General features: G+C 48.1%; 1 protein-coding gene across 2 annotated transcripts in view; it reads left to right on the forward strand.

Annotated features, from left to right (window-relative positions):
- STK11 (serine/threonine kinase 11) overlaps nt 1-13,885 on the forward strand; it is a 45,087-nt gene that overhangs the window by 12,911 nt on the left and 18,291 nt on the right. For both annotated transcript variants that reach the window (XM_062015115.1, XM_062015113.1), the window contains exons 3-6: nt 4,144-4,233; nt 5,413-5,545; nt 5,990-6,126; nt 6,620-6,747. In XM_062015115.1, coding sequence (XP_061871099.1) covers nt 4,144-4,233; nt 5,413-5,545; nt 5,990-6,126; nt 6,620-6,747 — 488 coding nt within the window. The remainder of the gene's footprint in view (nt 1-4,143; nt 4,234-5,412; nt 5,546-5,989; nt 6,127-6,619; nt 6,748-13,885) is intronic.

A 13,885-nucleotide genomic window follows, 5' to 3' on the forward strand; every position in this document is an offset into this window, starting at 1 on the left:
GTTGTTTGGTGGTTTGGGGTTTTTTTTTACCTTCAGAAGGTGGCTTTGGCTACCTACAGCTCTCTCCTTCCCTTCAGAGGGACTGTGCTGCAGCAGTGCTGCCTTCTCTGTGGGCTATCAGTAATGCTTTCTTGCCAGTTAACCTCAGCAAGATAAGAACAGCTCTCAAGCCTGTCCAGGCTGCCTGTTTTGTTGTGTGAAAGTCCCTTGTGATAGTGCTTTGAGTGACCTACAGCTTGTAACAGTCATGAGAGAGCAAAGGTTCCTGAGAGATCTACAGCCCAGCTCCTGGGGACTGAAGTGTCCAGTTCTTGAATCAAAGCTGTAGCTTGTGCTCTTGGCCCATCATTCAGACTTTGACACCTTATCCCAGTGCACTGTGGCCCCCAAGTCCCCAGAGCCACTCACCAGTGTAATTCCATGTCTGAACTGGTGAGTGAGTGAGTAGCTGGGTTTCTGGTGAGTCTGCCACCGTTGAGTGCACTTTGACTTGAACCAGGCTGTAAGTTTATTGAGCTGATGTGCTCTAGTGCATTTTATAAATGGTTGCTTTTATTTTGGACTGTGTTTTAAAATACAGCCTTCCAATTACAGTACTTGAGAAAGTGGGTAATTTAATTGTGTGTTTTAATGAAATCAAACACTGGGACACCAAATCATTAGGATAAAAAGACATGACAACTTTTGCTTGTGTTTTGTAGCCTTGACAGACTGAAGAGATGCAATTTAATTACTGTCTATAGAGAGATACCATTTAATTAATAAGAAGTTGAGCTGCTGAAGGAGAAGTATGAGGAAAAGGAGCCCGAGAGAGACCTCATGTGTTGGTAACAGGCGATGACAACCCAAACTGGTCATTCAGAAATGTCACCTCTCTAAACCAGGATGTTACACAATCATGCAATCCCTGAGTGCTGGGGCTGGAAGGGCCCTGCAGAGCTCATCCAGCCCCAGCCCCTGCTCAAGCAGCTTCCCCTGGCTCAGGGGGCACAGGAACGTGTCCAGCTGGGGTTGGAAACCTCCTGAGAAGGAGCCTCCACACCCTCCCTGGGCAGCCTGGGCCAGGGCTCCCTCACCTCAGCACCAAAGGACTTGCTCCTCCTGTGCCAGGGGCACTGCCTGTGTGCCAACCTCTGCCCCTTACCCCTTGTCCTGCCACTGGCCACCACACACCAAACACTGGCCCCATCCTCCTGACTGAGTTTGGCTCTCAGCCTTCTCTTCTCCAGGCTGAACAACCACAGATCCTGCAGCCTGTGTAGTCCCCTCAGCATCTTGGTGTCCCTGCACTGGCCTCTCTCCATCAGTTCCCTGTCTCAAAAGAACTGGGTAGCCAGTAGCTGAAAGCAGGACTCTTTGCTTTACTTGTTGAACAATAGTGTTCGAGAAAGAACAGATTGGATTTCCCCTTGCAAGTGGAGGCTGACCTCATGGTTTTTATCTTTTCCTGTTTCTACACTCTTAGAAAGTTTGTTTCTTTAAGTGCTTATTCTCTGCAGTAACTGGACTGACAGTTCACTGGAGCTGGGAGCAGGAATCCATTCCTGATCATGTTCTTGCTTAACCTTTCTCCAGGCTCTTGTTGGCACTGCCTGTGCAGCACAGCTGAGGATGTGACAGTACAAACCCTTGTGTGGCCCCATGGTGAACAGGTTTGGGAACACAGCCAGTGGGAAACTTTTCCTTTTAGGATGGCTTCTCTGGAGGTCAGTTCCCAGCCTCGTTTCTCTGTGTTGTCATGCTCATGCCTGTCTTAATGCCTTGCAGGAAGAGATACAAAGTGAAAGTTGAGTGGAGGATAGGGTAGGAATGGCAACTTTCCCCTTACTAATGGCAAAGAGTCTGTGTTTCCAGAATGACCATTGTGGCATTGGAAACTGGGCCTGAAGGAAAGGTTCTGTTCTCACCCCTGAATTGTCTGTTGCTGATAGAGGTGAACTGCAGCCTTCAGCAATGATTCTACTTGGGAAGACAGTGTTTTAAGAACTTACCTGCCTAGTCAGAGCCTTCAGTGATTGGTAAAGGGAAAGCTGGGATGGCTGGATTAAAAAATATCAACTACATTTAGTATTTAATGGGCTGCTTTGTTGACCTGCTGTGGCTGGGAATGCAGAGCTGGTGATGAATGGAGAACTAATCCAGGCAGAAAATAAACCCAGTTCAATAAGCAGCATCCCAGCTGGCACCAGCTCTGTCAGCTTCTGTTACCAGTATGTGCAGTTGTGCGTGGGAGCAGAACCCTATTGATTAGAGGAACTGAGAGCCTCGGTCTTCTGGGGGCACCTGCAACAGATCTGCTCCTGCCTGAAAGTTTGTACTCTGACCTGGCTGATCAACCAGAGATGGATCAGTTACAAAAGAAAGGGTGAAAAACACTCTGGCAGCTGATGAAACCAAAATGAGGCCATCCTTTGTAGATGGGGAGAGCTGGGGTTTGCTTCCCAGGAGCCAGTCTGTATAATCTACTGTTAGTGTTATCCTCTTGAGGTAGGGAGGGTTGATGCCTTCCACGTCACTGGGATGTAAGTAGTTCCCAGAGTAAGAAATGACAGGAATGGATTTTGGGAGCTCTTTCTGCTCTTCTTGCTTCTACTGATTTACTGGGTGGCATTCTGCCCATCATAAAACCTTACAGTCTTTCAGCATCTCTCTGAAGAGCAGCTCATACAGGGAACAGAGAGATAATTGAATTGAGTTTCATGGTGGTTTGAGCTCCTGGATAGAATGTGCTGCAACAAGGCAACACCATCTTCTGCACAGATCCCACTTAAAGCACAGGTCATCTCTTTAGCCTCTCCTGCCATCAAGAGTTAAGATGGCATCCTGGGACATAATCAACTTATTTTAAGGCTTAGGTTAAGAAGGCATCTGCCAGGAACAATTAGAGTGAGGGAAGAAATGCTTTGTGTTGGAGCACACGTGCTGCCTGACAGTCATGTTCTCCTCTGCTCATTATCTTGAAGGTGCACTCCCTTGGCAAAGCCACCAGATGTCTCAGGGTCTGTTCTTGCAAGCCCCTCTCAGTGCAGAGCCCAGGGAGAGGAAGAAAACAGAGACAGTAATTGCTAAAGGCAGTTGTGTAGTTTCCATTGTTTGGCCCCAACATTAAAGCTTAAGGAGATTAAAATATGCTGCAAGGGAACATGCTAAAGCAGTGCCCCCAGTTCTTGGCATTCTCTTGTAACTTTTTTTACCCATACAGTTTCAAAAAAGCTTCCCAGATCTCTGGGGATCCTTTCTCCTGCTGCTGAAACAGGGGTGGGGGAAACAGTGTCTGCTACATAGTGCCTGCAGCCAGATCACTTCGGGACAGGAGCTCTGAGGAAGGTGATAGGAACCCACTGTCCATGTCAAGTGTGGGGCATTGGGAGAAAATGCTACAGCCTGCAGCTCTTCTGCCAGGGATTTCCTAACTGCTTGTGGGCTCTTTAGAGTATTACCCTACTGCTGTCCTTTCTGTGAGGTCTCCAACTTAGTTTCTGTGGCGTTCTCGTCCTGTTCCAGGTGTGATCGTGGAGTTGCAACTGGTCATTAAGCAGAGGAATTTCCTCATGGGTTCTTTGCCTCCTCCTGTCAGCTGGAGGAAAGTGGCTGCCTCTGGAGGTGCAGCTCAGGCTCTGCTGTTAGAGAATGAGTCTGGTGGGGAGTGGTTGAGGGGCCTGGGAGTGTTGAGCCTGGAGAAGAGGAGGCTGAGGAGCACTTTCCCTGACAGGAGGTTGGAATGAGCTGGGGCTTGGGCTCTGCTCCCAAGTAACAAGTGACAGGACAAGAGGAAACAGCCTCAAGTTTTCTGAGGAGAGGTTGAGATTGGAGCTCAGGCAGAACTGTTTCCATGAAAGGGTTGTCAGCCCCTGTGCCAGGCTGCCCAGGGAGCTGGGGGAGTGCCCATCCCAAAGGTGTGGAGCTGAGGTGCTGAGGGCTGTGGGTTAGTGGTGGGCTTGGCAGGGTGAAGGTAGGGCTTGGCCTCTATGATTTTAAAAGGCTTTTCCAGCCAAAACAATTCTGATTCTCCAGCATGCACATACCAGGCAGCACGAGTGTCTGTGCTACAGCTCTGCAGTTACACTGGAATGGAGATGAGTCCTTGTACAGCATTTACCTGAGTTGTGTTTAACCTTAAAGCTTCCTTAACTCTACCTTCACGTATATGGTGATGGAGTACTGTGTGTGTGGGATGCAGGAGATGCTGGACAGTGTCCCAGAAAAAAGGTTTCCAGTATTTCAGGCTCACGGGTAAGTCTGGTTTTGTCCCTTAGGCTGCATGAGCCTCTCACCACTGGGCTCACTTGAGTTTAAGAGCACTTTATACTCTGTTGCATAGACTGCTGGCTGCACTTTAAAGTAAAACTGGTTGTGTGTAATAACTGTATCTCTTAAATACATGGGAAAAACAAAAGAAAAACCAATCAAGTGATGTCAGGGACAACCTTTAGATTCTTGGAAGAAAAAGCAGCTTTCTGTTGGATTTTCTGTTCCTTTTGTTTTGCTTCACAAGGTACCTGACACCCCTTCCTGGCTCCCTTCCTGCAGCTCTGCCATCCTGCAAAGATGGGTGCAAGGGAGGAATCTGTAAGGACCTGCCCTGTCTAAATGGAGGCAAGCTGTGCAGTTCAGTGTCAGAAAAGAGATTAAAGGTCTTGGGATGGATTAAGGATTGGCAATATCCAGCATGATCTGTTAGCTTGTTTAGTTAGTAGACAGGATAAGCTGAAGCCCCTTTCACTCTGCAAGTAAAAGAACCTTGGAATTCTGGAAATAAATGGAAGAAGATTGTCATGTCTGTCAGATGAGCACAGACCAGCACATCTGTGCTGGCTACAGAATCTTGTGGTCATTTTGTTTTAAAGCAGTGTCTGAGATTGTAGGTAGCCTGTGTGAAATACAGGCACATTAAGTCAAGTATTGTGGATACTATGGGATAAAGCCCTTGCATGCACACTTGTTGCCAGGCTGTCACTGGGCAGTGCTTGTCATATTCCAGTGATGACCTGCTCAAAGTCTCTGACCCCTTTTTTTCCCCACCCCCTCTAAGAGCAAGCCATGCCACTGAAAGATCATCTTTTGCTAGCTGAGCTAAGCCTAGACTAAAGCAGATATCAGAATTAACCATCAGATCTGTGCCAACATGGTGACATAATACACAGACTTGTGGAGAGGGCTTTGGTGTGGAGGGAGCTGGAGTCTGAAGTGGTTGGCACACTGCTGCAGGGCTCTGGCAGGTAACTTCTGACTTGATCAGAAGAATAGGTGCTGTTTCTTACACACCACAGTTCAGTCTCAAGTTCCTGATCAAATGTAAATGCATTTCTGGCTTATTTCCACTCTTTGCTTTGTGTATGAACAGTTATTTGTGTAGTCTTAGCCTATGGAAGTGCTTGACTGGTTTCTTTTTTCCTCTAACTCTTTCTGCAGGTACTTTTGTCAGCTTATAGATGGCTTAGAATACTTGCACAGCCAAGGCATTGTCCACAAGGATATAAAACCTGGGAACCTCCTGCTGACAACCAATGGGACACTAAAAATATCTGATTTAGGTGTAGCAGAGGTACGTGAGAAGTGCAGCAGAGTCAAGAATGTGGGAAGCACAACATCCTGGGTTTAGGTCACCTCTGTGGTGCCAGTTGATTGTTAAAACTTGCAGAGTGCTCTAGACTGACTTGGACTATTTATTGCAATTGGCAAAGCACTTTTGTTGATAACAGAACTTCCATCTGAGAAGCAGCCAGAGGAACACATCAACTTTGGACAAACCTGAATGCACAGGGAGATGGCAATTAGCTGCATAACCTTATCCCTATTGTAAGTGAAGACTCTTAGCTAGGGAGAGAAGTGCAAGAGTTGTCACTGTTGCACATAGTTGCTGTAGTGGCACATTCTCATGTGACATCAAGTTCAGTAGCAGAGGTGGTTTTTTTTCCCCCTTATGTGAAACATTTCTACCAGTTATAACTTGTTTGCTTTGGAAACTAATTGGTCTGTTGTGCTGCAGGCATTGCATCCATTTGCAGAGGATGACACGTGCAGAACGAGCCAAGGGTCGCCAGCATTCCAGCCACCAGAAATTGCCAATGGCCTTGACACCTTTTCAGGCTTTAAAGTAGACATCTGGTCTGCAGGGGTCACACTGTAAGTGCTTGTGCAGCATCCAGGAACTTAACAAGCCCCCAGATAACTTAATCTTGTGCTATCAGCTGTTGTTACTGCTCTCCTGTGGGCTGCTGAGGGGAGCAAGGAGGGTGCATGTGTGTCAATCCCATCGTTGGATGGGTTTATGTTCCCCAAAGTACTTGTGACTTGTAATCTTTACTCTCAGTGAGTAACTCTGACAGCCATTCCTCAGCATCTGAGATACACAGCTACTGTAATAATAGAAACCACAAATACCTCTAGTATTTTAAGTTTCTTCCATCCCAGCCTGGCAGGGAGATGTCTTGGTGATATTGAGTCATGTGAACAAAGAGGCAAAGGAAGGCTGGGTTTACAGAGGCATTCCAAATGTACCATCTCACATTCATCTTTTAGTTTCCTCTTGGCATCTTTTGGTTTACTTGGTCACATGGGAGCTGAAGACTTGTTCTGTGTGCTATTCCTCATACAGCTTCTCCTTCTGCCTTTACAGATACAACATTACCACGGGTCTGTACCCCTTTGAGGGGGATAATATCTATAAGTTATTTGAAAACATCGGGAAAGGTGACTACACAATTCCAGAGGATTGTGGTCCTCCACTCTCAGACTTATTGAGAGGTGAGTCTCCCAACTGACTCAAAGGGTACAATCTATAGATGCTGCAAATGCTCAGCTTGCATAATGCTAGGGGACACCTTCATTCCAAATATCCTGTGAAGATACAGGATCCTGTTAGGAAGAGAGGTTGTGCTTCTGAACCTGGTAAGACTTGGAGAGAGCTTCACCACCAGTATTTTCTCGACACACACTGAGCCCTGCATGGGTTGCAGTCACTGTTCTGTAAAAAGTTTGTTCTTGTATTAATTTTATTGTGCTCTGAGAAGTTTTTAAAGCTAAAGACAAAGCCAAGCAGAGGTTAAGTTTCAGATGGCATCATAGCATTGATGCAGGTTTTGCAATGAGAACATTCAGTTAAATTTCTTGCCTAAGCTGTCTGTAATGTGCAATACTGAGTCCTCAGGTGCTGCTGTCCTTCCTCATCAGCCTCTGCTCTCCATTGATTTGCTTGAGTACCAAATGTTGTCTCTTTCCCCCTGAATTTAGAGCTGTAAGGATATTGGAGCAAAGTGAGTGGTGCCCACTTTCACAGCAGGGCTGTGCTAGAAGCAGGAGTAGCCCTTTCTAGGTAGGAGGAGAAAGTTGTGGGCTTTGTTTGTTGGGTTTTTTTTTTCCCCTCTCACTTATTGCAATGGTTTGAGGTTTAATAACAGTCTCTAGGTTTGAAAGCTGAACAGCAGGTGACCTGGCATGTCTGTTTGGCAGCAGGTAGGATGTGATTCTAACACGTGGGAAACCCTGACCAGAGTTCCTGCTGCCTCATTGGCAGTGAAACAGTTGGGTGCTCCCCAGCCCTCAGCGTGGGCTTGCTCCCTCCTCCTTTTGTCTTCAGCAGTTTGTGAAAGATCAGACCTCAACTATGAAACAACACTGTCTTGGTTTATTTCTCTGGTTCTTGTGCTGCACAAGGTTCAGGAGTTAGTGTGGATGAAGGGCAGTGGGGCTCTGTGAGCAAACCACATCAGCTTCCCCTCCTCCTGTCAGCAGTGGCCTCAGGTCTGCTCAGAATCCAAGTGTTATCGCTGTTCTGTACTGTGCTGTGTCCTCTACATGGTCACTGTGCTGTTGCAGTTTGTGGCCAGCCAAAAGGTTAACTATTCTGAGCATTTTACAGCTGCACTTCATGCTGCAAACACCAGTGGTCGTGCACTGGCTGCGAGCTCCCCGCTCCTGCATGGATGTCAGTGAGGAGCTGCAGCTCCAGCCCGGCCTTGCTGCTTGCCTCATAGGGCCAACTCCACTGTGGGCCACAGACCAATGGGGTGCTGGGAACATGGGTGTCCTGCCTGGGTGCTGCCTGTGTGCCCAGCAGTGGTGTCTGTCTGTCTGAGCTCTGTGTGCTGATGGGCTCCCCTTGCCCCCCCCATCATCAAGGAGGTGTGAGACCTCCTGCAATCCCATCCCAAGGAGGCTGTTTTAGCTTATCTGGCCCCATGCAGATTACAAAATGAGTGTGTTTCAGAAAGCATTAACTAGCTTGAACAGCTTTCAGAAAGCATTACATAAGGCACTGCTTCAAATCATGCTGGATGCAGCTGGTGGCTTGGCCCTGTTGCTGAGACTAACGTGGCTACTGCCATGGGCCAGTACTTCTGGCTGCTGCATGCCTGCCTGCCTCCTGCCTCCTGGCTGCTGCATGCCTGCCTCCTGGCTGCTGCATGCCTGCCTCCTGGCTGCTGCATGCCTGCCATCATACCCATGTGCCCCAGGGAACAATATCCTGGTCTACATGTGGTGTTTGATTCATGAATGCTGACTCAAAACACAGCCTTCTTTGATCAGCTTGGGAATTGCCCATACAGAATAAACCCAGTGGTCCATCTAGACTGGCAGGCAGTCTTCTAAAGCATCCAGCAGAAATCATTTGAGGTTGTGATAAGCCTCTCAGCTGCACTTAGTGTTGTTCTCCAGGGAAAATGAGTGTGGCAGTTATTTTGCTTTTCTTGTCCTGAGGATACTGATAGCTTAAAATCTTATGCTTCATTAGCAGAGTAACTCCCTTTTTAGTTCTCTTTCCATCCCCTGTATGAGACCTAGAGCCAGGATTTCCTACTCTTCCTTCTGCCTCATTCTTAAACAGAGGAGCCTCATACCCAATGCCCTTCATCTCTCACAGCCCGAGTTGCTTCCTCTGTCCTAGCTGCTGTCTTCATCCCTTCTGTGGCCTCATGTGAGGGTCAGAGCATGCTGCTGTCTCCTCTCAGCCTCCTCTTCTCCAGGCTCAACACCCCCATTCCCTCAGCCCCTCCCCAGCCCCCTTGTGCTCCAGCCCCTTCCCCAGCTCTGTGCCCGGCTCTGGCCACGCTGCAGCCCCTCAGTGTCCCTGTGGCAGTGAGTGAGGGGCCCAGCACTGAACACAGCCCTGGAGCTGCAGCCCCTCAGTGTCCCTGTGGCAGTGAGTGAGGGGCCCAGCACTGAACACAGCCCTGGAGCTGCAGCCTCCCCAGGGCCCAGCACAGGGGGACATTCCCTGCTCCTGCTGTCACCCCACTGCTGATCCCAGCCAGGATGCCCTTGGCCTTCTTGTCCCCCTGGGCACGCTGCTGGCTCCTGTTCAGCTGCTGTTAAGCAACAGCCCCAGGTCCTTTTCCTCTGGGCAGCTTTCCAACCACTGACCATTTCTTCCAGGGCAGTGAGAAGTGCTAAGGATTCCTATTACTGAACTCCTTCCATCCCATGTGAGCACACTCAGCCCTCCTCTGGCCATACACACCTGTTACACACCAAAAGCTGACAAACCCTCCTGATGTTCCTGTTTGGTTTGACACATTTACTTTTTCTAGTGGTTAGAGTACCCAGTGGACCCCAGGAGCCTGAGTGATGGACTGGGACTGCCCTGGCTCTCTCCATTCTGGGGAGGCCTGAGTGTCTCCACAGCTGAGCAGACAGCAAGATGTCTGCTGAAGATGAAGGCTGGGCCTTGCAGTGGTGATACTATGTAGCTATGGTGACAAAACCTGAGTGCTTTATTTAGTTCATGCATCTGCATTTCCTGGTAGGTGCCTGCTACTTCTGCAGCAGATTGAAAGTGAATTGAAAGCCTGCAGATCAGATCTTCTCAATGGCTGTCTGATGCTTTTATATAAGCAGCACACACACCCACAGCTCAGCTCTATCTCACTAGAGGCTTTGTTTCGCCTTTGCCTTGCTTTTAAAAGACTCTTCAAGCACTCCACAGTGCTGCAAGCATTTGTTCTGGTTTTACTGTAAGGAGGAATTCAGCATGCTGCAAAGTGCTTATTTCCTCTCTGGCTCTAAGTGCTGTGTTGACCACAGCAGCTGTGAAGCAAACACTAGACTTTTTCAGGTTTTCCTGTTCTTCTGTTCACTGCTTCACAGGGTTTTTTTTGCTTTTGCTCCCTCTTGAGCTTGTTTTTATTTCTTTGTTCCTCTTTCCAGAGGAAGCAGAGTTTAGAGGACTTGAAGCTCTGTGGTATCTGACTTATAAAGACACTTGCATGACTGTTTCAACAGATTAGTTGGGATGCTGCTCCTCTTTTTGTCTCCCTAATCAGGAATGAAGCTTTATTTGTGCCCTTCACAGAGGAGAGAGAGAAGGGCCAGTGCTGCTCTGGCTTCTATGTGTACAGTCAGTAAAGATGTCAGAGTGGAAGCACTTATAAATAGCTTTAAGGTTCTTCTGACACCATCTGCACATGACTTATCAACTTGTATGCAGTTTGTTTCTGGTCAAGAAAAATGCACAAGGTCGGCTTTTCTTCCTCCTTTTCTAATCCACTGTTCCTGAAAGGGAAAGCTCTCAGGCTGCACTTACTGTGTTAAGAGCCTGGATTGATTTCTACAACCTTTGCAACTGAGGAGAAGGTAGTTTCTCAGTGTTGTTTTCTCACTTCTGTGGAACTGCCATGACCTTTAATTACAGGGCAGGAGAGAATGTGTGTTCTGATGCCAGTGGGATGCTTTAACTCTGTAGCAGCAGGGAGTCCCCAGAGCCCACAGTCAGGCAGACTGGTGTCTGTAAGCCATCCAGTGGCAAACTGGGGAAGGGGCTGGAGCACGAGTCTGATGAGGAGCAGCTGAGGGAATGGGGGTGTTGAGCCTGGAGAAAAGGAGGCTGAGGGGAGACAGCAGCACTTTCTGACACTCCATGGAGTGAAGTGGGGATCAGTCTCTGCTCCCAAGTAACAATTGACAGGACAAGAGGAACTTGACATGGGCTCAAGTTGCCCCAGGGGAGGTTGAGGTTGGAGCTGAGGCAGAGCTGTTTCCCTGAGAGGGGTGTCAGCCCCTGTGCCAGGCTGCCCAGGGAGCAGAGGGACTGCCCAGCCCTGGAGGGATCCCAAAGCCCTGGAGCTGAGGTGCTGAGGGCTGTGGGTCAGTGCTGGGCTGGGCAGGGTGAGGGGAGGGCTGGGACTGCAGCAGCTTCAGGGGCTTTGCCAACCCAAATGATTCTGTGACTGTTTTCTGTGTGTTTGATTGAAGACTCGAGGTTTGCCTGCAGAGGGAGTTCCTGGTCAGAATGCCAGGCTGTGCTTGTAGAGGATGAAGGAGAGGGGAATGTCCTGTCTTGTTTTACAAATTAGGCTCAGACTGGTTTTACATTGGTTGGTTGAGTTGTTGATCCAAGTTGAGGACTCAGAAACAGAATCCAAGTTTAGTTCCTTAACTCCTGCTGTTAGATTTCCTCTTTCTCAAACAACATACCTAAGATTGTGCTGTCTGCTCAAAACTAGCTGTTCTGCCACATGACAGAATGCTTGTGCTCGTTCAGGATTATTGAAGTGTGTGGGTTGGAGTCTGTAAGGAGCTCAAGATAGGTTTGTGTGCTCTCCAGTTTCCGGATTGCCACTTGACATAATCTGAAAGGGAGTTGAGGCTGCTGGTGTGCTCTTATGGGCACGATATCCCTTGTATGGGCACAGCAAGTCCTTCTGAAATACCACAGGAGCAGGGGTTTGGGAGGGAGCAGGCCTGAAGAATCACCCTGTTCCAGGCTGTCTCATCTCTGCTCGCAGATAAACTGCACGGAGATCTTTACCGTAAATGGTAGAGACGACGTGTGATTTGCTGTGGGCAGACACTCTTAGCTGACTGCTGAACAGCACATGATGTTTTGTCTTGATGAAGCCTCTTTTCAGTACAGGACTTCAGCCACAGAGCTGCTGGGAGTGAGTCACAGAGCTGAGTGCATGAATGTACATTTTGGGTGATTGGACTTTCCATTTTCTTTCCCATTTGCCCCAAATACGTTCCTTTTTCATTGTTATTTTTGGTCCATTATCTTCTTTATGCCTTTTTAATTGCTTGAGCACAATACAGCTCTCTGCACCACATCTATTTGTAACTGGTGCTCTTGGGCCTCTCCTTAATAATTTACCTTACAGCTTTATCCTCTGCTCACACTGGTTCCATCTGGTAAATGCCTGACATTTCTTTGGTAGCCTCCTTACACAGCACTGGAATTGTTGCCTGTTTGGTTTTTTTCCCCTCTGGTCAAAGTCAGCTGCTTCTGAGGATGCTCCAGTTCCTCTTCTGCAGCACCCTGGTGAAATCAATCCCAAACTGAAAGTGCAAGAACCTTGAGTCAGTCCCCCTGTACTGCAGATCTCTGAGGAGTTTCTACCTGTATGTGCAGAAGTTTACCCTGCACTTGGTGATAACAACCTGGATTCTAAACCCACCTTGAATTGTTGGCTTGAAATAAACTGGGAGGGGGTGTCCTCACTTGTTTCTAATTACATTAATAACCTAACCAGGACTTGCTTTGGTGTCCCCTGGACATGTAAGATCCCTTTACAGTCCTATTTCTTCCAGAATAAAAAAAGCCAACATATTTAGGCAGCTCAGCTGTGAAACCACTGTCTAATCATCTTATTAATAGATCATTTAATTAGGTGTGGGGTTTTTTTTTCCTCTGAACCACCTTCCCATCTTATTTTCCAATTATTAATTCTTTTTTTTCTTGTAAGATGAGGCAAAATTCCATCTGAATGTGAGAAAACTCCTTTACTGCAAAGGTGGTTGGGCACTGGAATAGGTTGCCATAGGGAGGTTGGAGAGTTTCCATCCTCAGAGACATTTGGAACCTGCCTGGACACAGTCCTGAGCAAGCTGGCCCTGCTCAGAGGGAGAGGATTTGTGCTGTGTGAGCTCCAGGGGTCCCTTCCACCTTTAGCTGTCCTGTGGACACATTCCTGTGCCCCCTAATGGAGGGGAGCTTGCTTGAGCAGGGGGTTGGGCTGGATGAGCTCTGCAGGGCCCTTCCAGCCCCCACCATTCAGGGATTCTGTGGGGCTGAGGCCTGCAGGGACTGCTGTGGACACAGGCTGGAGTACAGAAGAAAGGGGAAACACATTGCAAAGGGTCTCCTTGTGGAGAAAGTCCAAGATAAAGGCTGTGTGCAGTGTTACTGGATAATTCTATTGTTGTCAGCTCTCAGGGAGTGTTTTGTAGCCATCAGTGATAAAAGCAGGGCTTTGTCCAGCAGCACTTCATTAACAATGGCTACTGTGAAGAAACAGCTTGGAATTAGCCCTGCAAAAAGCACCTCAGTGTTGTATTTACAAGCCTTGCAGCACTTTACAGGATAGCAAGATTCAGGATCAGACCCCTTCTGTGCTGAAGGTGTTCAACCAGACCTTGCTTTCCTTTCTCTCACCCTTACTGTGAGACTCTCTCCATGCTGTTCCTCAGCAGCAGACCTGTTCAGCTTTTGGCACTGTTGCTGGCATTAATCACCTCCTGCCACATATGGTTTTGGTCTGTAGCTGCAGCCTGGGCTGCTGGCTGCTTGTTTATAGGGCTTCAGCTTATTCAGAGGAGAAAACACTCAAGATCAAGGTTTAGAGCTCTTGAGCAGGGAGTGAGTGCTGTAGCTCCAGCCAGGCTTGGCCATGGAGCTCTGCTAGAGCTGCTGGGGTTTATGATCTCAGCAAGGCAAGCAGAAATTTCTGGTGTGTTCTGTCTGAAGTGTTTTGAAGAGTTGGGCTCTGAAAACTTCAGTGCCTTGAGTTCATGAGGCCAGATGCCTGTGTTGCACTTGACCCTCTCTAACCTGGAGAGGTCTTCCCATGTTTCATAGTGATGTCATGTGGAGCAGTAGTGACCCATCTGCCTTGTTACAGCCATTAGTGCTGTCAGCAGCACTGATAAACCTTTACAGATTGCCACAGCAAAC

This window comes from Colius striatus, chromosome 25 (assembly GCF_028858725.1).
Source record: "Colius striatus isolate bColStr4 chromosome 25, bColStr4.1.hap1, whole genome shotgun sequence".
In the NCBI taxonomy this organism is placed as follows: Eukaryota; Metazoa; Chordata; class Aves; order Coliiformes; family Coliidae; genus Colius; species Colius striatus.